The sequence below is a fragment of the Hyaena hyaena genome, unplaced genomic scaffold (assembly GCF_003009895.1).
Source record: "Hyaena hyaena isolate Hyena2069 unplaced genomic scaffold, ASM300989v1 scaffold_115, whole genome shotgun sequence".
NCBI classification, from domain to species: domain Eukaryota; kingdom Metazoa; phylum Chordata; class Mammalia; order Carnivora; family Hyaenidae; genus Hyaena; species Hyaena hyaena.
The window spans coordinates 2,065,567-2,088,259 of record NW_024080747.1 but is presented as its reverse complement, the minus strand read 5'-3'; the positions used below and the strand labels follow the sequence as shown (position 1 = coordinate 2,088,259).

Here is a 22,693-nt window from a genome sequence, read left to right as displayed (position 1 = left end):
AATATTTTTCCAGTTTGTTTTCCAAATTGTTACAGTATACTGTGTATATTTTTTGGTAAGTTACAATTGTTATTTGTAAGACTAAAAATAAAACTGTGCATGGGACACCAGGATGGCCCAGTTGGTTAAGCGTCCGACTTCAGCTCAGTTCATCATCTCATGGTTCGTGGGTTCGAGCCCTGTGTTGGTCTCTGTGCTGACAGCTAGTTCAGAGCCTGGAGCCTGTTTCAGATTCTGTGTCTTGCTCTCTCTCTGACCCTCCCCTGCTCATGCTGTCTCTATCTCTCTCTCAGAAATAAATTAAAAAAAAAAAACATTAAAAAAATTAAAAAATATATATAACTGTGCATTAAAGAAACTGTTCTCCCCAAACTGCAGTATTTCTTTTTTTCTATTATTAACTACATTTGTAAAAATGAACATGGACATAAAGATAAAACTCAGTGTTTGATTCTTAAACCTGAGCATTAGATAATATTTTCTAGACTATTCTACACCACTAATGGAATATACAAAATAGATCATGAATTCCCTATAATAATGAATTGTTTCTGAATTAGAAACATAATGGAAAAAGAGTAGTAAACACCTATTGTTTAACCGCCATTTAATGCATTTTTATTAGAATTTTAATTTAAAAAGTTTTTAAAAATTGTCTGTTATTTTTATTATATATAAAGAAGTTCATAGGTAAGTAAGTTTAATCTGTTGATAAATTTCATTGGTGCTTTCAAGTGTGCGCGCACACATGTGTGTATTCATTACAGAGACTTCAAAACATTTTCAAAAAAAATTAAAAAATAAAAAAAAACATTTTCAAAAGAGGCAATGGTATAAAATTATGTTCCGTATGAGTAAAACCAAATATATTTTGCTTAGGATCAAGGAATGTGGTGTGGGCACAAAGATCCTAAGACTTTTTGAGGGGGGTTGGGGGTGACATAGGCAGAGGGGATTAAATGAAGTGCCCACTTCCAGTTATAAAATAAATAATTTGCAGGGATAAAAAGTACAGTATAGGCAATATTGTCAATAATATTGTAAAAACATTGTAATTACACTTGCCATGGTGAACATTGCATGATATATATAAATATTCAATCACTGTATTGTAGAACTGAAACAAATTTAATATTGCATGTCAACTCTACGTCAATTAAAAAGTATATTAATTTTTTAAAAGGAGAGATGAAATCAAGGAGGGTATTGGTCATTGGTCACCGGGCTGTTCATTTCAATATGTTATATCTCCTGTCTTCCATTGGTTGCTTTCAGACATCGATGAGTGCTTGGTAAACAGACTGCTCTGTGACAATGGCCTGTGCAGAAACACACCCGGAAGTTACAGTTGCACATGCCCACCTGGGTATGTGTTCAGGACTGAGACAGAGACGTGTGAAGGTAAGAGATGTCTTCTTGCCTATTTGTGAACAGCAGGTACCTAGATATGTGTGGATGTTTGTCAAGTACACTGATGAAACGAGAGTAAACAGTATTGTTTGAATATTTTAAAAATTCAGTGATCTCCTACAGCTCATTTGCCAGTCGTTAGAAATGATATGTACTGGGGTGTCTGGCTGGCTTGCTTAGTAGAACATGTGACTCTTGATCTCAGGGTCATGAGTTTCAGCTGTAAGGTCTTTGTAGAGATTACTTAAGTAAATAAATATATCTTTAAAAAAAGAAGAAAAACGAAGAAATAGTATGCACCTAACCCAATTTACAGATCCATCAGTTTTGTTCCATTCAGATAAAATATCAACAAACATTTTGAAATTTGTGTCGGGAAGCGGGTAGTGAAAGGAGCCAGTTTGTTTTACTTGCTGAAATAAAATATCACATTTTTGTTTTCTTTTCCCCATCTAAAAACTACTGTCCTACATTTGCCTTGGGAAACTTGAACTGTAATGGCAAAGTCAGCCTTGTGGTATTTTATTTATGGATTTATTGATACACCTCAGAGATGGGCCCAGAAAACATTTGGGGCCTGTATAGAAATGGTCACCTAAAATAAATTTATAGTCTAAGAAAATTGTCCTTTCTATTTGATGATTTCAAAGTTACCATTTAGGTGTGTAGATCATAAATCACTGGTTAAAAACTTCTTTAACCACGTTTTTGTATAGTGGATGCTTTGTGAATGACTTCTATGACAAAGGGCCTCGTTATCAGTGAGATACCAGCTAAGCAAGCAGTATGTTTAATTATGATTTTGTTTCTTTATCAAAGTCCTGTGTATTTGTGAATAATCCATTATCTGACTACTAGCCATTGTTCTTTGTAAGTCTCACGGTGGGAGTGGGAGATGCTTATAGAAGTGTCCTATGAAGTTCTCAAATCCAGAAACTGCTGCCAAAGGCACTTTAAAAAAAAAGATTCCATCTTTAATTATTTTGAATAGACCTTTCCTTATCTGTTGAAGTATTTCTTTCTTAGTGACTCCATAGCCAAGAAAACAGCAATAGTAATACCATGCAAAAAGATGTTAACATTCTCTCTTCATCTTATTGTTTCATTTCAAAGCATTCTTGTGAATAGAAACAAGTTAGGGCTTGAACAAGATGCCAAAACACAAATGACTCAGCTGAAGTCAATGAAATGCAATTACAAAGTGCAGTTCCAAGTTTGGAATGAATTGGAGGGACCATTGAAAAACAGCAATTAGCCTGGAAAAAAAAAAAAAAGAAAACAATAAGAAAAGAACACTTCAGTATAAAAGGCAGTTTCTCTAAACTTAGTCCTGATACCTGCCCTTCTACTGCTCACCTCTTGCAGGAGCTCCTAAAAGAGCAACTCTCCTTTCAGTCCTAGTACTTGAAGATTCATTTCTCCATAGTTCAGCAGAAATGTTAGAAAAGCTGTTCTTTTTTAAATGTTTATTTATTTTTGAGAGAGACAGCGTGAGCAGGGGAGGGCAGAGAGAGACACAGAATCTGAAGTAGGCTCCAGGCTCTGAGTTGTCAGCACAGAGCCAGATGCAGGACTTGAACCCACGAAGAATGAGATCATGACCTGAGCCAAAGTCAGACGTTTTACCAACTGAACCACCCAGGTGCCCCTGAAAAGCTGTCTTTTTATTTTTTATTTTTTATTTTTTTAAGCGGAGGCATTTTCTTTTCTTAATATTTTTTTAAAAATATTTTTATTTATTTCTAGGAGAGAGAGAGAGAGAGACAGCGTGAACAGGGGAGGGTCAGAGAGATACAGACTCTGAAATAGGCTCCAGGCTCCGAGCTAGCAGCCAGCACAGAGCCCGACGCGGGGCTTGAACCCACTAACCACGAGATCATGACCTAAGTGAAAGTCGGACGCTTAACCGACTAAGCCACCCAGGCGCCCCAAAAGCTGTCTTTTTAAAGTAGCTCAGGCTTCACCAGTATATTCAGCTCCAGTGTTTCCTAGCACCCATTCCCACCCACCTGTAACACCTATTATCCACTCAGAATTGCTCTGAGAAACATTTTGTAAAAAAAAAAAAAAAAAATTCTAGTCATATTTCCTCCATCGGTTTTTTGGAGGAATCGAGAAGGGATTTCAAAATTTGTAGTTTTTTTTTTTCTTTATTCCCAACTTTCTGCATTTCCTCCCCATTATCCTGTATCACTTTTATCTTTTGTATTTTTGAGGATAAGTTTCTCTGAAATGTCAGGAAACTCTGAAAGAGCGATCAGTTTAGGATACCTTCTTGGTTTCACTGGGAAGTTGATGAACTGGCTTCCCTGCCTATAGTCAAAATACCCTTTGGTGCTATCTTGAGAGAGGCACATAATGGGGAACGAGATGGATGGTGTCTTTAAATCCATTTGGTCCAAAGGAGCCCAGATACCAAAACATAAATAAAAGGCAGGGACTCACCTGCCTATAGGAAGATTAAAGACCAGGAGCCAATGGTGTTTAAGCGAATGGCTGGCTGATTGCATAAATAAGAGGGACATTAGGATCAAAGCAGGCAACAGTGTTGGTTAGAATGTATGCTCTTTACTTTTGTCCAAAGGATAACTGTTTGTGATAAATCTAAGCCTTTTCTTTAATACGAAATATATTTTGGATCTGTCATTCATAAGGAAGAAGCTCATGTTATGTAAATAGAAGAGAAATGATAGAAAAATATTTTGGCTCTAGCCTAATGATGTTTGTGGAAATAAGAGTGATTTATTGTGAGAAAACAAACCAAATAGCTTATTTCTCAGTTTCCTCCCACTGTTAAGTCATTTGCATTTTATTAAGTTGTTTTAAAAAAAGATTTGAAGGCCATGATTGTCTTTTTCCCTTGGGTCTACTCATTTCTGCCAATGCAGAAATGTGTCTGCCTGAAGCCCTTCTCTTTATTCTGTCCTTTCTAAACTAATTTCCAAAGACTAGGCAGGGAATTATTAGCAGATTCACTGGAGACTCCAGCTTTCTCTGTATATATTTACTCCAGCCACTAATTTTGCTTGTCATTCATATTTTCAACAGGCGATTTTAAAGAAATAATAAATAGCAGTAATAATAAAATTTCTATGATATTTCGGACCGAAGTTACAAAAAATTTATTTTCCTTTTTTTGTGTGAGCTCCGCGAGTCTGTGAAAGTTAACATTTTTACAGCAAGCGCTGTGGTTTAGATTGTGTTTCCAGTGACATAACTAGTTAAATGTAAGCCAGATGTGCTTTGAAGTTTATTTCCAGGAATGTCCAGTGAACTGTTTCAATTTCTGGTTGCATGACACTTGTGACATAAAAACATTGTATTTAAAGAAAAATTAAACCATTGATATTTGTAGCTGTCATTGTGTGTGTTTAGTTTGGGAGTTCATAACTGCTTAATTTAGAAGAGGGATTTCAAATTATATGATAATTGACATTTTGCTTTTTTTAGAAGCTTCTTACAAATGAAATTCATAGGTGAATTATATAGTTTGTCCTCAGATTAGTTATCTGCTTTTTTTTTTTTTTTTTTTTGGCTCTCTGATTCCCTCTTTATGTTGTTCTTACTAAAAGAATTGCAATATTCTGGAATAGATGTTTTCATTTTAAGTCTGTGCTGTGTTTACAAAACCTGCTCTTGTATTTTTCTTTTAAGAGGATTTCTTGATGCAAACAACCTGATTAAAAAAAAAGATGCATTCATATTTCCTCACTTTCTACCTTGAGAATTAAATTAGTACATGGTTACTTCCTTAGTAATTGTGAAGCAGCAAGGAAGGTATATACCTCTTTTCCACATTGATTTCTAAATATGCATTTCAAATCCATAGATTTGCAAATCAACAGGGAGCCCTGCCTTTTCAGGACCAATTTAATTTATATTTGACTTGGGTGTTCAAGAGTAAGCATTGCAGCCCTTCAGTTATTTTTATGTTTTCCTCAACATAGTATTTTATATTTAATTCAAAGAGATGTTTAGACAAAAAAGAAGAAAAAGAAGGACCCCAGTGAGTTCAGAAATGCTAGTGGTCAACAGCAACAAAAAATGCCTTGGGGTATACTGACCTGTGTTCACACAGTTTACCAAGTACAAAAAGAAATCAATGTATCCTTTCTTTAAATTGAGTGGTTGAATTTACACTGGGAGTCAGTTTTGGATATTGTTACTAGTACTTTGACTGAAACTTGTATTTATTTGTAATTAACTCCTGCTAAACTAATTTTATTGGCTTGACAATCGCTTTAGTTACCATTGAGAACATGGGTGTGCCCTGTTTACTTATGACTGGCAATAGTGATTATGTAGATGATGCTGATTTGATTAAGGATTCAAGCAGGTTAATGACAGTAGTGGTCTCTTTTAAGCAATTAAAGTTTTCTTCTCTTTTTTATTTTACCAGTCATTTGTGTTTTAAAAAAAAGTATTGGCACCAAACGTGTAGATGTAAACAGGCTGAAAGAGAAAGGCAGGTAGATAAAGTCTGAAAGAGAATGCTCTACTCAGTATTAAAGTTTCATCCCTTACTTCCTGATTTGTATCCAGGAGTTTGGAATGAAAGCCAGCATTGTGATACATTGTCTCTAACATGGGCTTTTAATTTTTCTAAAACCTCCCAGAGCCACAAATGACAGAAACAGCCAACCTTTGTTTGTGCCCAGCACAATGTACCCAGGAATATGGTTGCTTTCCATCCATTCAGAATTGAGATTTCCCACAGGACAAGTTTATCTTACTGTGGGGGAAATCAATCCCAATTTGTTTAAAGCTGTAGTGAAGTAGTGACAAGTAACATACTTAAACCCTTTCGTAAGATTGGGCTGATTCCTATAGTCCTGCTGAGCCCCTAGTCGTGTCTGTGTGTATCTGTGCTGTAAAATTCGTGTCTCCGTTCCCCATTCACTTTATGCCTCCTAGATCCATATTAAAATTGCAAGAGCCAAGTTTACCAGACATTTTGGCATAGCATGGCTTGTTGGAATAATATTTTCCAGAAACACATGGCAATTCTAACAGAATCTTTTCCTCCTGGATTGTAGATATAAATGAATGTGAAAGCAACCCATGTGTCAATGGGGCCTGCAGGAACAACCTTGGATCTTTCAATTGTGAATGTTCTCCTGGCAGCAAACTCAGCTCAACAGGATTGATCTGTATTGGTAAGATTCATACACAGGGCTGGTGTTTCAGCTTCACTGCCAACATAAGTAGAGACTGCAGACCTTACTGAGGATGAAAACGGAACATGATTACAGGAAGCTGGTAATTAGGAGTTACTTGAGTGGTTTGCTCTCATTATTGGGATAGGAGTAAAACACGATAGCCTAAATGGACGGGCTCCTGAATTTTGTTAGCTTCTAAGAAGTGTTCTGTCACATGAGTAGATATATTATGCTGGAGACTGTGAACATTTGCATACCACACACAGATTTATGTTTGCTACTCCAGAATGCCCTACGAACCAAGACCATCAAATCCCTGCTGCATGCTTTTTATAACACACTTCAGAACAAAACTGTGATAGAATTTGGACTCAGTTAACAGGACAAGAATTTGAGGACTTTAAACAAATAGAAGGAATTTATTATTTTTTCATTTCCCCCATCAGTCAGACATGGAAAGGCCCAGGGAAGAAAAGATAACGTTTCTTGCTTTTGGAAATCTCTTAAGGAGAAAGATTCCAAATCTTCCACACCAGCATCGTTTTACATGTCTCAAAACCTTTAAGGTCAGTTTGTGATAATGACAGTAGGGTATACATAAAACAAGATCGTCCTGTCTTTTACTGCAAGAAGCAGTGCAGCATGTGTAATGGGAAAAACGGACTCCATCATCTGGTCCTGTCCATTGTGTCTGTGGCTTCTTCGGCCCAGGTAGGACAGTTCACAGGATTAGCTAGTATCCACTTTCAAAGTAAACTACATATATATATTTCCAGATAAGACGGGATTTCAGTTTTACACAGTGTCAAATTATTTGTCAGTTTTTGTTATCTGGCCAGTATGAATTGTCATTTGAGTGTTAGTGAAAGACAATGGTATTTTCATTTCATTATGTCTGATGCTCATACCATTGAGCTGGATGTTAGAGTATCTGTTTGTTACATGAAGAGAAATGACCAAGTCCAAAATTATCAATGAAAACCTTCCCTTTGGAAATGGCAGCTCTTCAGCTCCCAGTGAGGTACAGCTGCTGAAATTTGAGCCTTGCTCCAGCTTTCCATATTAGGAAATAGACTGCCATCTGCCTGGGGCACTACTTTTTTTCTTATAGAATTCCTTTGGGGGAGGGGTGGAGTCGGATGGGGGGGAAGCAGAAATATTTTTGCTAGGCCACAGTTGCCAACTGAAGTAGAGTCATTTTATTGTGTAAAGGAAATGAACTCTGCATTAATTAATGCCAGTTAATTGTGAATTAATTAATGTCTCAGAAAACTAAACCTGTATGTCACTTGGACATCAAAAGTATCTTAGGTTTTGCTTCATCATAAAGACTTCTCCTATTTTGGCCTTTTATCTTTCTATTTATTAATGAAAAAGGAACAAAGACTTTTTACTCTCAAGTCAGTATGTTGGACAACTAAACACCACCATATTTTTCTCAGCTGGTGTGTTATGAGTTTTTATTGGTTATGATCAAACTGAATTTCCCAGCCTAGAGCTACTTGGAAAGAAATTTACTTAACACTTGAAAATTTTAGACATTATTTTATCTGGGGTTTTTTTCCACTGAAAATAGAATTATAGCTTTAAAACGGAAATAGGTTGTAACACATACAACAGGAAAAATATGAAAATTTTAATAGGACTGACAGTGGCTCTACTCAGTGCTCAGCCTGCAAACTGCTCTTTGATAGGAGCCAAGGGTCTCTATTTAGAACTGAATAAAAACTCCCTGATGTGATTACTAATTTGAAATTAAGTTAGAGCATATAGGAACTGGTTAGATACTTAGAATGTTTAGATATTTAGAATATATTCTGCAGACTCCCTAAGTGTAAATTAATTACAAACTGTTCAGTAAACTGCTTGAAGAGACCACTGTATTCTGGTTGATGATGATTCAGTGTAATAGAACGGTACATTTGATTAATCGTTCCTTCATGACACTCCTCCACGTTGGATGGCTCTGTGCGTGACCCAGACAAATTTCCCTCATCTTTGACTTGTGTCCGCATGCTGTCCTCAGTTACATGGAGATGATGGTGACAAGGGCAGTGGCCTCCCTGGTGTCAGTACAGTGGTCCTTCCTTCTTTCTTAACCTCACCTGGTAGCAGTGGTCTTCTCTCAGCTCTTCTCAAGAAATCTTCCATTTTTGGCCTTCTCTTCTCAGTTTACTTTTCTGACCCCTTTTTCTCAGTTTCCTCTGTCTTCCGTATCCTCCTGGCCTCCAGCTACCAGGTCCCCGTGGTCAGTCATGGACCTCTTGGCTTCGCTGTCTGTACTTAGGCTTAGATGGCCTCTGCATTGACCCTCATGTGTTCCTCTCCTCCCTCAGCCTCTCCACTGGTTCCAGACTTGGATTTCCATCTGTCTGTACACTGCCTCCATTTGGATGTCCAATAGATGCTTCAAACTTAACATGGCCAAAACCTAATTGCCATCTTTTGGCTTGAACCTGTTTCTCCCGGAATGACTTCTGACTCCTCAGATGGCAGTTCCATTTTGCCCATTGGCAGCAGCCCCCAAAACCTTGGAGTCATCTTTGACGCCTTTCTTTGAAATACACATTGAATCTATCAGCCATTCTTGTTGATTACATTTGACATTTATCCACATTCCGGCCACTTCTCGGCACTACCACCAAGAACTTCCCATCCAAGCCCACACTGTTTCTCTTCTTCCTTATTACTGTAGCCTCTATCTTACCTTAGTCTTCTCAGTATTTGCCATCCTACAGTCTTCCCTCAGAGTTCACTTTGTGAGTCAGGTCTTCTCTGACTACCTTTGTCAGTACAACAGTCTTTTTCCAACGTACACCCTCAAGATTGCTTATCCTGCTTTATTTTTTTCAGAATTACCACCCTACCCCTAACCACACAACTACATAACTACATCTGATGTGTGTATGTCTATATACACACAAAAAAACAATCAGAGCAAGAGAAATGAATCTGTATGTATGGGTATGTGTATCAGCAGATTTTGTAACTTTTAAGTCGATACCGGGCCAGCCAAAATAAACATGATGTTATAAAGTGAAGGCTATGAAATCAAACCACGTGTGACTTTGAATTGTGACGCTGACAGTATTCTACCTGGGTGATCTTGTGGTCAACTGGCTGACCTCTGCAGGCCTCAGTTTTCTCCTCTGCAAATTGTACCTACCTTAGAGGCTGTTTTAACAAGCAAATAAATAAAGATGGGAAAAGCCCTATAAAAAGCCTTTCATTTGAGACAGGATACAGTCTGATGAAAAAGTCTTTTTCATTTGCACACAATTTTCCACCCAAACTGAATCTCAAAACTAAGAAAAACAAAGGGAACATCCATCTCTTCTCCACAGCTTTTCCCCATCCCTCTTTGTGTCATCAAGGATGCAATTACTCGTTTTGTTTTCACTTCTGGCCCCAAGGCCTTGGGCGACAAGTGACTTGCTCCTACCTTGTTTGCGTTCAGTGGGGACTCAGAAACCACAGGGTCTTCAGTCCAGGACCTGCCAATTTTACTTTAATTCTCTTTCTATGTTTCCCATTATGCTTTATTTTTATTGTTGAACCTAGCAGTAAGCTTTACCCATATTATTAAGTGAATGTTAAGGTAAATAGTCTAGGAATGTACCTTTTTCTTTATTGTTCTCCAAGTCCGTGTGCTTCAGTAGGCTGTTAAGTTTTTGTTGAACTGCTGCATACACCACCCACGTAGCACTTACCTGAGGAGTTTTGTGAACTCCTCAGGCTCCTGGGCCGCACACCTGCAGACTCGTGAATCCACATTTGAACAAGAGCCTTGGCAGTGTCACGCACCCTGAACTGAGAGCCACAGTGCTCTGAGGACAGCTTCATGTATGATTTCTTTTAACCCAACTCCTATTTGCCCCATCAACTTTGCCAGATTCCTTGTCACCATTACAAAATGAGCTATTCAGCAGTCACATAAGGAAGATCCTCACTTAAATTTGATGTGGAGACAGACTAAAAAGAGTAGTTGCCCCTAGAGAGTTTGACACACATCCTTTTTATATGGTCTCTTCTGTTTCTTCAAATAGTTTGCCACCAGCATGCATTCCTTTTTGAGCTAGAGATAAAGCTGCATATAGGGTATGTGAAGGCAGATGCCTGATGGAAAATCCATCAGATATTATTAGCCCTGGTGTGTCTTAATGGTAGTGTCCTGGTGATATTTCTTTTCTTTTTCATCTTGTAGATTTATTAAAATAAATTATTCATCAAATAATTATCTTCAGTTAGAGAAATGCTGGTGTCTCTCATATAGAACGTAAATTGTGTGTGGTATGTTTGGTGGGGGATTATAAGAAAAGGAAATTATTTAAGGCATTTTATTTGGTAAAACCTTAAATGTCAAAGCAGTTATCACAAGAGATAAATCTCGTGAGTGTATTCCACACAAGTCATGATTTTAGCATGGTAATGCATGGTGTTTGTTAATACCAGCAGCATAAAATCTTGGACGACAGTGACCACTCATAGAGTAGCACTATATTTAATTGTAAAAATTATCATATCCTGTAAGATGTACATGGTATAATACTTGGCTTCCATGTAAGATAGTATATTTAAAATACATGTACACATAAATACGTTCAAAAGATACGCATGAAACGTTTTTAAAATAATGCTCTTGTTTAATACTGTAAAAATTGCCTTTGTTGTGTCTAACTGAGTTGTATTGTCTTCAGAGATGAGAGCTCCCATCCCTTCCTGTTGCTTTTCAGACAGCCTGAAAGGGACGTGTTGGCTGAACATTCAGGACAACCGCTGTGAGGTGAACATTAATGGAGCCACTCTGAAATCCGAATGCTGCGCCACGCTCGGAGCTGCCTGGGGCAGCCCCTGTGAACGATGTGAACTAGGTAGGGGGCTGTCCCAGGGCTCTGGCTGGGCTTCTCACAGGAAAGCTGCTCCTTCACCAAGGCAGGCTCCTGTGTCACTGTGTATTTCCATAGTGTGGAAGATCATAACATCACGACCCTCCCTAAAATGTCTTTTCTGGTGAAGTTCGTTCGCTTGTTGAAATATGTACTCGATTTCTCCCTTTACTGTAAGCAGACCTTCTGAGCACCTTCGACAAGGAAGGGAACTAGCTGGAATCTAGCTGCTAAGTGATTGTCAGTATCCTTTGGGATCCGTATCTGCATGTGTCCAAGTAGATCATGTCTCTTTGCTTTACATCTGTTTACTTGTTTGTTTGTAAGTTAGCAGACCACGTAAAAGCAGAACTGAATTGTAGGACAACTATCGGAATCTCAGTGTGGGTCAGCAATGATGGCAGTTACCACAGTATGTCATATGCTCTACCGAATTGATCAGAGGGTATTTAGAGCCTTGGCCTCTAAAACCCCAGCTTGTGGTTTTTATTCAGTTCAACTTAGATTCTGTTCATACTGCTTCTTGAACGTAAAACAGTTATGTTTCCTTTCCTCATGAAGTTGTGTTGTTCTCACAGATACAGCTTGCCCAAGAGGCTTTGCCAGGATTAAAGGCATTTCTTGTGAAGGTGAGAATATACTTGGATGATATGTCACATTGACACTCACTTTGGCGAGATGTATCCATTTTAAAAACCTTGAAAGTACAATAAGAACAGTGTAATCAATGAATGCTTTATAATAATACTCTTGGAAAACCCTACTTCTCCCTTTTTATGCTGGTGGGTAAATTTTCATGAGATCACCATGAGGCGTTAAGGTACAAAACAGCTGGGAAGGGAGCATGTCTGGGCTGTTTTATGGATGGGCAAGGCCATGGTAATTATCACAGCTGGTACCTAGGAAACCCGGTGGTTGCATTGTGGAATATTTCTGTTCAAGTCAAGTAATAATCCACATTGTACTGCAGATTGAATCTGCTATTTGGGGAGAGTACACCTGCTTTTTCTGTTTCTAACATCTTTTATCCCTCTGCTCACTTCATTTCCCTGCAGACGTTAACGAGTGTGAAGTATTTCCTGGCGTTTGCCCAAATGGACACTGTGTCAATAGCAAAGGATCTTTTCATTGTGAGTGCCCTGAAGGCCTTACGTTGGATGGAACTGGCCGTGTGTGTCTGGGTAAGACTCACATCTTCCTGTATTTTATGCATGAAACCAGAGGTGAATTTTTCTTATTTCTTGGGCATTGACCACTTCAAAACCATTGGGTCTATAGCTGGAAACTGGCCTTATGTGAGTTATTTTGGGGGGGGAAATCACTAGAGAATATTTTTAAAGTGAATGTATTTAAATGACATGGTTTCTGTATAATACAGAAAGTTGGTACTGGTCAGTTATCTCAAAAGTTGGTTTCTTTAATCAGGTATTTTAGGCAGGTCAATCTTTTCCATTGGCCAATGGAGTAAGAGAACTATATATGTTTTGAACATAGAAGAAAAATTGGAGACTAATATTTAGAGTCAACAGTTGTCAGTATCGAAATTACACTCTTAGACAAGACATTGAGGAAGTCAAGGACAGGGTTATTGTTTCTCTTTAAAAACACTGCCCAGTGGGGCACCTGGGTGGCACAGTTGTTTGAGCATCTGACTCTTGATCTCGGCTCAGGTCATGATCTCACGGCTTGTCAATTCCTCCCACATCGGGCTCTGCACTGACTCTTGGACCCTGCTTGGGATCCTCTCTTCCTCTCTCTCTGTCCCTCCCCAACTTGTGCTCACTCACTCTTTCTCTCAAAATAAGTAAGTAAACTTATTTTTAAATATTGCCTGATCCTAGTCCTTCCTTTACTACCTGACAGTTTAAATTTTTTTAATGCTTTATTTTGTAAAACTCTAAAATGAGGAAACTCTTTGAACATCATTAGGACAGAAATACATAACTGACCTTATCATTATCAATGTCATTTTGACTTGATCTGAGTTTCATGATTAGAAAAGAAACTTTTCTTAATTCTGTGTTGTATCTAAGCAATTTTTTATTTAATTATGGGATTTTCCCCCCAATATGCTATAGAACAGTATTTATTTTCCAAAAGAACTTTACATATGTTTGTATTTGAAATTTAAGTTTGTAGACAAAGCATGAGCATTGATAGTGTTATAGCCAAAGATCTTTAAGGTATTTATTTATTTTTATTTATTTTTAAAATTTTATTTCAGAGAGGGAACAAGTAAGTGCAGAAGGGCAAAGGCGGGGAGAGAGAAGGGGAGAGAGGGAGGGACAGAGAATCTTAAGCAGGTCTATGCTTAGTGTGGAACCAATGTGGGGCTTGATCTCATGAACCTGGAATCATGACCTTAGCTGAAATCAAGAGTAGGAAGCTCAACCAACTGAGCCACCAGGTGCCCCTAAGGTATTTAAATATATCGGTGATTTTTTAAGTTAGTAGTAAAAAATGTTTGCAACACCATACAGATTAGTTATTATAATTAACGCAAATTTCATTTTGTTAATTTTAACAGTATATTTAAATTCAGATACAAAGTATGACTATAAAATCATATGGAATTGGTTAGAAATTATAACATCCAAAGTCTAACAATAAAGGAAAATTCTTTTCAGAATTTTATTACTAAATTATCTACAAAAGTTAGAAAAAAAGTAAAGTATCATTTGAAGATCCCAAGTAACAATATCAGTATGGTCAAATGACTAATAATACCAAATTGCCTTCAGTAACCAAAGGATCCTATATATAAAGAGATATTATCAGTCATTGTAAATTGTCACTCAACAAAGAAAGTTCCTGATAATATTATTCAAAATCAAGCGTTTCATAATATTCTAAAAGGATATATTGGAGTCTTCATTCTCACACTTGGGTTAAATCTTTTCTCACTACTTGAACTGTGCTACAAAAACACATTGTGGCTGGGGATGTGAGGAAGTTTCAAGAAGAGACGAACATTTGAAAATGTAAAATATCCTGAGAACAGAAATAGAGGAAAACTGCTCTGATAGAAACTGACCTAAGTCAAGTCCAGATTCGAATACTCTCAGGGGCCAGGCAGGTAACAGAAATGAGTGAGTTAGTAATAGGAGTCTTGAGGACCGCTGCAAACTCTAGAGAGAGCACATATACCATCCACAAGTTTCCAAACGCATATGCTAATTTCTGTGCCAGGCAGTAGAAACATTCCCAGGCCAGATGTGGCCAGTGAACAGTGTTTTGATTCCTGAGGCAAATATTGATATGGATCTGCATAGCAAAGACATGGGATTTCTCTGCCAGCCTCTCATACCTGTTGCATATGAAGTTCAGATGCTTTTTATTTATTTATTTTAGTTAATCTCACTTCTTGAGCAAATTACTTCAGTGACTTCAGAAACCATTTGAGCCAGTCCATAGTTCTCAGGGTGCCCAAATAAAACTTCTGTATCCTATTAAGATCCTTACTGCCCTGGATGGGGTTGGCTGTGACTGACAGTAGCTCCTGGCTGCCTAGAGATCATGATATTCTGTGGATTACTGTTGTTTCTGCACACTAGCAGAGAGCCTGGCTTTGGGATTGGTGTTGGTTCAGATATAGAAGGCAGAATCCTCTACTGTGAATACTGATAGTCAGTCTACAAAGTCAAACGGAAAATTTACCACAGTGATTTGTGTCTTTAAAAATAGCACTTTGTAGCTACCATCCTTGGAAATGTTTGTAACTATAAGCTAAAGGAGGTTGTTAAAGTTTATGGTGCCTTTGCTTGAGCACTTGGAAGAATTAGCATTGACAGTAACTAAAATAGTAAAGATATTTATTTGTTTATGCTTATATTTCTATGAGGGATCTCTTATCCTCTACTAAACAGTTGTGAGGTTTAGGAAAGGGTTTGATGTCTTAAAATACCATTATCAAATAAGACATATGATGTGATTAAGGAGAACCTTTTTTATCTCATTATCCATATTTAGCCTGGTATCCATTATCCATATAGCCAAATGTTTGACTGTAGTTTGATCAAAAACTCTGTTGACTAACAGACAAATGTGTGATTTACACTCCACACTAATTTATCCTATTTTGTGACTCTTGATTAATCTAAGGTCTTGGTATGTTTCAAGATTAAAGGGAAAATATGACATTTAAGCAAATAAGTTGGCCCCTTACTAGGGCAGATGTACATAATTCAGGACAAAAACCATGATGCAAAAGGTAAATTTGACCAGAAAAAAAAGTAACTTGAAATGCAAAAATACCTTTTTTCCTTTGTAAAGCTGTTCTACTAGTTGTCCCAAGTTGGCAAATAAATTACAGTTGATCATTTACTGTTTCTGATTAGGACACAGCAGCTGGTCACAAGCCACTGTAAGCACTTCAGCGAACAAGAAGAATCTGTCACTCCAATTATCTTATTCTTTCTCAAATGAACAGTACAAAAAAAGGATCATGGGTGATGATAGGAAAGAGTCATGTCACAAGGGAACCTTTTCTTCCTGAAGAACTCACCTTTGTTCTCTTTAATGAGTATCCATTACACAGTCCATTCCAGGAGGTCAGGGACCCTGTCTCTCATCCATTATCGTATCTCCAGAGCTTGGTTGGCATCATGCCAGGTGCCAAGCGAAAACTCCGTTTATGAACAATCAATGAATGTGACACTTTAGTCTCAAACTGTGATTTCACTTGCCGTGTAGACATCCGCATGGAGCAGTGTTATTTGAAGTGGGATGAAGATGAATGCGTCCATCCTGTTCCTGGAAAGTTTCGCATGGATGCCTGCTGCTGTGCGGTTGGGGCAGCTTGGGGCACTGAGTGTGAGGAATGCCCGAAACCTGGCACCAAGGAGTTTGAGACCCTGTGCCCCCGGGGGCCAGGCTTTGCCAACAGAGGGGACGTTCTTACAGGGCGGCCATTTTACAAAGGTAACTGTCTGGGTCGCTTTGATGTCTCTCCACTTAAAGCTCACCTCCCATGTTCTTTCAGAATTGGTTTGGCTTTAAGCACATTTCGCCACTTTATTTTCTTTGTTAAACATGATCTGTGGCCTACCTTATGGCCCAGGAGTATTAAAGGAAAGTTGTAAAACATGCCACTCATCTCACGTTTCCTACATCTTTGCACACGTACCTCTGCTGTCTTTAGCCCAGCTGACTAGGTGGGGCCCTGATGTAGCAAAATGTTCCCTATCCCCCCTAAACCTTACCAAACAATTGGTTAGAAAGGAAGAGGTCAGAACTCTTTAAATGCAGAATCTTTTTCACTTTTGAAATGTTCTGTGTAGCATCCATGTGATGGCTGAAAATTTTAAGAGTCCCATTTCTACTTGGGTATGATACTTTTCATCGCGATAGGTTTTCAGCTTGAACCAGTGAACCTACTCTTTTTATATCAGCCAGCTCACCATTCCTGCTTTGTCCTGCTTTTAGATATCAACGAATGCAAAGCTTTTCCTGGGATGTGCACCTATGGGAAGTGCAGAAATACCATTGGGAGTTTCAAGTGCCGTTGTAACAGTGGCTTTGCTCTAGACGTGGAGGAAAGAAACTGCACAGGTAAGTTTGCTCATGTGTTTTACTTGTCAAACCCTGGCTCTCTTTCTTTTGCTGGGTTTCGAAGTCCTGCCTTCAAAAGCCCATGTTTTGCTTTTTGGTTTTTTTTTTTCTTTTTTTACCTCTACTCTTAAATCACTTCTCCAAACAAGGTTTTGTAAGACCTACACGGTAGCATGAAAACACTAGTTTGTCTTACATCGAAAACAACATAAAAATTTGATTCTCAGGATAATGAATTCTAAAGATAAGTACATACTGCATATCATTTATACCAATTGTGTAAATGATATGTAATATATATTAACAAATTTTTAAGTTTTTAGTAGAGATGTTTTAACTTATTCTCCTCATCTTTAAAGAGTTTTCTTCATAATTTTCTCCAGTTGCCATCCATATCCCTATCAACATCTCCTTTTAGTTTAAAAAGATAAAAAAGTCCAAATTTTTCTATTACATTAAATAAATTATTCCAAACACTTGAAGTTTATCTCCAAAATCTTATTTTCAAAAGCCTCTTTATTCATACTCTCCTTGGAAATTTTCCTTCTCTCTTGTCCTCGCTGCTGCTTCATGATCTCCCCCTGAAACACGCTTCTGAGCCCTTCCTCACTTACTGTGGCATAAGGTACTGGAGTCACCAAGTCCTCACCCCACCTAGACCATCCTGGTGCATTTCTGAACCATCTGTGTCTCCTGCTGCCCAGCTCCTCACCCGCACATGGTTTTCCTGCTTGGTGCTCAGGTGGCTGGTCTGCGGAGGCCTGCCTGTACCTCATGCATCTGCCTTCAGCAGGACTCAGTGACACTGTTCACCTCTCAGGTCTCTGACTGACTCTCTGCTCCACTTCTTTCTTTTTTTTTTTTTTTTTTTAATTTTTTTTTTTTTTTGAGGGAGAGAAAGAGGGGGAGAGAGAGAGAGAGAGAGAGGCAGAAAGAGAAGGAGGGAGAGAATCCCAAGCTGGCTTTGTGCTGTCAGCACAGAGCCTGATGTGGGACTGGATCTCACCTCTTTGAGATCATGACCTGAGCTGAAATCAAGAGTTGGTTGCTTCACTGACTGAGCCACCCAGGTGCTCCCTCTCTGCTCAATTTCTGAACCTCTTCTGACCTGCACACCCTCTCAGATGTCTGCTCACTGACTTTCTTCTTTCTGGACATCCACTCCCATGGCCAGAACCCTTCCTGCACACCTCTCTCTCTGGGAGTGACATTTCCTTTTCCCCAGTTTTCCCCTTCTCCGTGTTCTGTCCCCTCTGATACACCTGCTCCCCCCTGGTCAGCAGGCTGCTTCCTGTCTCTGCAGCGTAGCCCTCTTTCCTATCAATTTCCTGGGCCCAAAAACAAGTTCACACCATTTCCTCCACCATCTTTACCTTCATGCTGCCATCCTGTGTCCCTACTTTTATCTCTCATCTCTCCTGTAGAGCCCATGTAATTTTGAGTTTTGCTGTCCCTCATTCAGGCACATCTACAGTCTGTCACAAAACATTTTTTTTGGAGTTTAAAAGAATTTCTTTCCGTTGGTGCATATTCTCCATGACCTCTCTGCTTGGCCGTATCCTTTCCTTGATTTTCTTCTGTCTTGGTCTCCATGATACTTCCCATCTTGGTCCTCCTCCTTTGCCTCTGATGTTTCTTCTCTCATCTTCACGGATTCTTCCTGCCGTTGGCGTTTTCCAGAGTCCTCTGCCCCTCACCGCTGCATGCACCATCATGCCTGTGCAGACGGGCTCTGCTGAGCTGATTCCACGGTGTGAGCTCTGAACTCTGTGCTGCGTCAGAGCCCTTCCACATGTGCACCTGCCGTCCCACAGCCCCTCTTCGCTTCAGCTTCCCAGTGTCCCACCCCCCAGACCTCCTACCCACCACCTAGCGGCTTCCTCATATGTGGCAATAGCGTCACTTCACTCAGGACGCTCAGACTTAATTTTGACCTCTCCCTCTCTCAGACAAGTGGTTAAATTATATGTAATCTTACATCACAGTAGCTGTTTCAAGACTTTCTTTTTGTAGGTGCAGGCCCAGCTCCTCAGGAAACAGAGATCAGTGTGCAGGAAGTTCACTAGGGATTGCTCTTGGGATCGACACAGAGGAGGGAGGGGAAGAAAGCAGGAGTGGGAAGCGGGGGCAGCTGGGCGGCGATCAGTCCCAGTGTTGTCCTCTGCCCACCGCACTGAGAGCTCTGCATCTAAGATGGCCTGTCACAGCTATTGTGGGTTAGGGCAGAGGGGCTAGGCGTTTATGGACCTGCGTGGTTAGTCTTTGGATACATCTGCCCAGAGAAAGGGGTGTGACTGCAAGGAAGGGTCCTCTTAGCTGAGGCATTTCCTGAAGATAGTTTACATCTCAGGACTTGGTGCCACTAACACCTCCAAGAGTAGAGGGGGGAAGTCCAGTAAGTCCTTGCTTCCTGAAGGGAACCAGGCAGTGCATGGCGGTATCTGCATGGCAGTTTTTTTCCGTCATCTGCCGTCCTATTGATTGTCCAGTCTTATCTTTCATGTTCACCAACCACCATGTGTTGCTCCCCCCAAAGCAACTTTCATTGACTCCCACAATCTTAAACCTGGATAAAAACAGTGTTCTTCCAGCTCTGACTCCACTTCTTTCTGATGTGACACTGGCCCAGTTACTTAATGATTCCGAAACTCACCTTCTTTAACTGTGTAAGAAACACAGTTGTTGGTCACACTGCAGTGTGGTAGTATTTAATGTGAAGGGACAGTGGGACACTGTTGACTGCCATTCTTCATGGCATTTAAAGCCCGTCTTCTTGGGGTGCCTGGGTGGCTTAGTCGGTTGAGGTCCAACTTCAGCCCAGGTCATGATCTCATGCTTCGTGGGTTCAGAGCTCTGTGTCAGGCTCTGTGCTGACAGCTCAGAGCCTGGAGCCTGCTTCAAATTCTGTGTGTGTCTCTCTCTCTCTGTCTCTCTGCCCTTCCCCCACTCTGTCTCTCTGTCTCCCCAAAATAAATAGATGTTAAAATAATATTTTAAAGCCCATGTTTTGACATCCTCAGTAATCATACCCATCCTCCATCCTTGCACTAATTATTACCCTCTACAATCCAGTTACTCTGAAATGCATTGTTTTTCTTCACCTGTGCACTTTATCTCTTGTCTTTCCATTGATGTCACTTCTTTAAAGTTAGACTTCCTCTACATGCTTCAGGGGTGAGTTCTAAGCCACCTCCCCCAAAATACCAGTTTTTAGCAGAGATCAGCTTCCATAGCTACAGTGCTCTGTATGAGACAGGCCCTGTTCCCAGCGCTTGGCAAATATGATTCAGTTAATCCTTTCAGGTGGGTTGTACTGTACTTCCCATTTTACAGCGATGGAGATTGATGCACAGAGAAGTGAAATGGCTTTCCCAAGCTTCTTCACCCGGTAGTGACAGAACCAGCACCGGTTCTTAGGAATCTGGTTCTAGAGTCCACACTCCACATCATCCGGCTCCTTCCACACCACAGCTGTCAAAATGTGTCCCTCCTCTGCCGACAAATTTATTCCATGTTCTTCACATGGCTCTAACTACCAGTTTCTAGGCACTGATAGATTGTTAGAGAGTTAACATGCGTATCATTAATCGCCTAAATGAATTAATGAATTTTGTTTAGAATTTTGTTTAAGGGGCATCTGGGCGGCTCAGTTGGTTAAGTGTCTGACTCTTTCTTGATTTCGCCTCAGGTCATATCTCATGGTTCCTGAGTTGGAGCCCTGCATAGGGCTCTGCGCTGAACCTCCCTGTCTTTCTGCCTCACCCCTGCTCACTTTCTCCCTCTCTCTCTCTCAAAATAAAATAAAAAGAAAAGAATTTTGTTTAAAATGAAGTATTCCATTTTTTTTCATTATTGCCTACAATTAGGGAAATAAATAAAGGTCAGTGCCAAGAGCAAGCATCTGACTTTCTGAGACTAACACATTCCCAAGAGAGCATGTACACGTTATCCCCTGATAAATCTTGATAGAAAGACTTCAGAATTAAAATTCCTCAGAATAAAGACGTGCCAGGAAAAGCATTTGTTCCTACTGTGACAAAAAGCATTTTTAAATACGTCATGTTTTCTGGATTTTATTTTACAGACATGACTTCTCTATTAAAAAATCTCAGTGATAGGCATGGGATAGTTCTCAGAAAACCTTCGTTTTGATCATATAAACACTGCTGTTGAAGATTCTTATTTACTGTCATCTGTCAAGAGCAACAAACACAAATATATTTTATTTTGAGAAGCAAGTCATTAGCCTCTTCACATCTGAGTGTGAATCTGGGGCATGTTTCGCAGCCCTGCCATACAGGCACGCTCTCTGGCTCAAGGTTCATTGGCCACGTCTGCCTCTGAGGCTGTCTGGGTGCTCTGTGGTCGCCAGCCGCCCCTGCTCTCAGGCAGCAGCCCCAATATACTCCTACTGCGGTGGGCGAGGGCTAGTGTTGTAGAACTGTCACGTTGTCACTTGGTGCCTGAGACTTCAGTCCACGTGCCCTCTGCTTCCTCCCGCACCACCTGCCTTGTCTGGCTCATACTGTTACCGCTTCTTTTTTTTTTTTAATGTTTATTTTTGAGAGAGACAGAATGGGGTAGGGACAGAGAAAGAGGGAGACAGAGGATCCCAAGTGGGCTCCCCGCTGACAACAGAGAGCCTGATGTGGTGCTCGAACTCACAAACTGTGAGATCATGACCTGAGCTGAAGTCGGATACTTAACCGACTGAACCACCCAGGCGCCCTATGCTGTTATCACTTTGAAGCTGCCAAGAGAAATCCACAATTCCAGAGTTCTCACAGGCAAAAAGGCACCACGTGACCGTTTTGGCAGTTGGGGAAAGGAATGTGCCTAAGACCCCTTTGGCCCCTAGCCTACCTCCTGTAAACATACCCACATACTGCCAGTCCTTGCCTTCTCCAGCATCTCCAGTGTGCCGCACCTGCCCTGGGAAGGCAGCACCCGTCTCTCTGCTCTTGAATACCTGCTCATCTCATGCTTTTCTTCTTCTTTTTTTTTTTTTTTTTTAATTTCCTTTAAACCCTGCACATTAGACATTGATGAGTGCAGGATTTCTCCTGACCTCTGTGGAAGTGGAATCTGTGTCAACACGCCTGGCAGCTTTGAGTGTGAGTGTTTCGAAGGCTACGAGAGTGGGTTCATGATGATGAAGAACTGCATGGGTAAGTGTGCCGAAGCTCATCGCTCGGCAGCCAAGAGACCAGATAGCTTGACCTTGGCATGTCGCAGAGCTGCTAGCAGTGCACTTGGCAAGGCGCTGTGCTGAGATAGAGAACAGATTTGAATGTCAGACAGGAAATCTGCTCCTAGATAACTCTTGGGGAGCCCCAACCTCTTGGCGCCTGAGCGACAGTGGGACTGGGTTCTGTTTATTCATAGAATCTGAAACCAACACAGACTAACTGCTCACAAGGGATTCATTTAACACACGTGATGTTGTGTGGTGACCCCAGGTTTATATTCAGCCATGCAAACCCCGTGTTATTTTCTTCATTTGTGTGTTATTACAAATTCCTTTGGTACCGTCTACCTTTTGGTCGGCTTTTTAATATTGTGTGACTCGTGGGACTCCCACACGGGACACAGAAGATGATCAGCCTATGATTTTTCTTTTTGATTACTGATAATGGATGGCAATGTACGCTATCTGGAGTTAAGGGTGATACGAAACAAATGGTTTAT

At 40.0% G+C, this 22,693-nt stretch overlaps 1 protein-coding gene across 1 annotated transcript in view; it reads left to right on the top strand.

Annotated features, from left to right (window-relative positions):
* The window catches only part of FBN2 (fibrillin 2), a 258,206-nt gene that overhangs the window by 163,849 nt on the left and 71,664 nt on the right, over positions 1-22,693 (top strand). The window contains exons 19-26 of the mRNA XM_039236691.1: positions 1,276-1,401; positions 6,447-6,566; positions 11,303-11,440; positions 12,034-12,084; positions 12,511-12,636; positions 16,148-16,375; positions 16,880-17,005; positions 22,045-22,173. Coding sequence (XP_039092622.1) covers positions 1,276-1,401; positions 6,447-6,566; positions 11,303-11,440; positions 12,034-12,084; positions 12,511-12,636; positions 16,148-16,375; positions 16,880-17,005; positions 22,045-22,173 — 1,044 coding nt within the window. The remainder of the gene's footprint in view (positions 1-1,275; positions 1,402-6,446; positions 6,567-11,302; positions 11,441-12,033; positions 12,085-12,510; positions 12,637-16,147; positions 16,376-16,879; positions 17,006-22,044; positions 22,174-22,693) is intronic.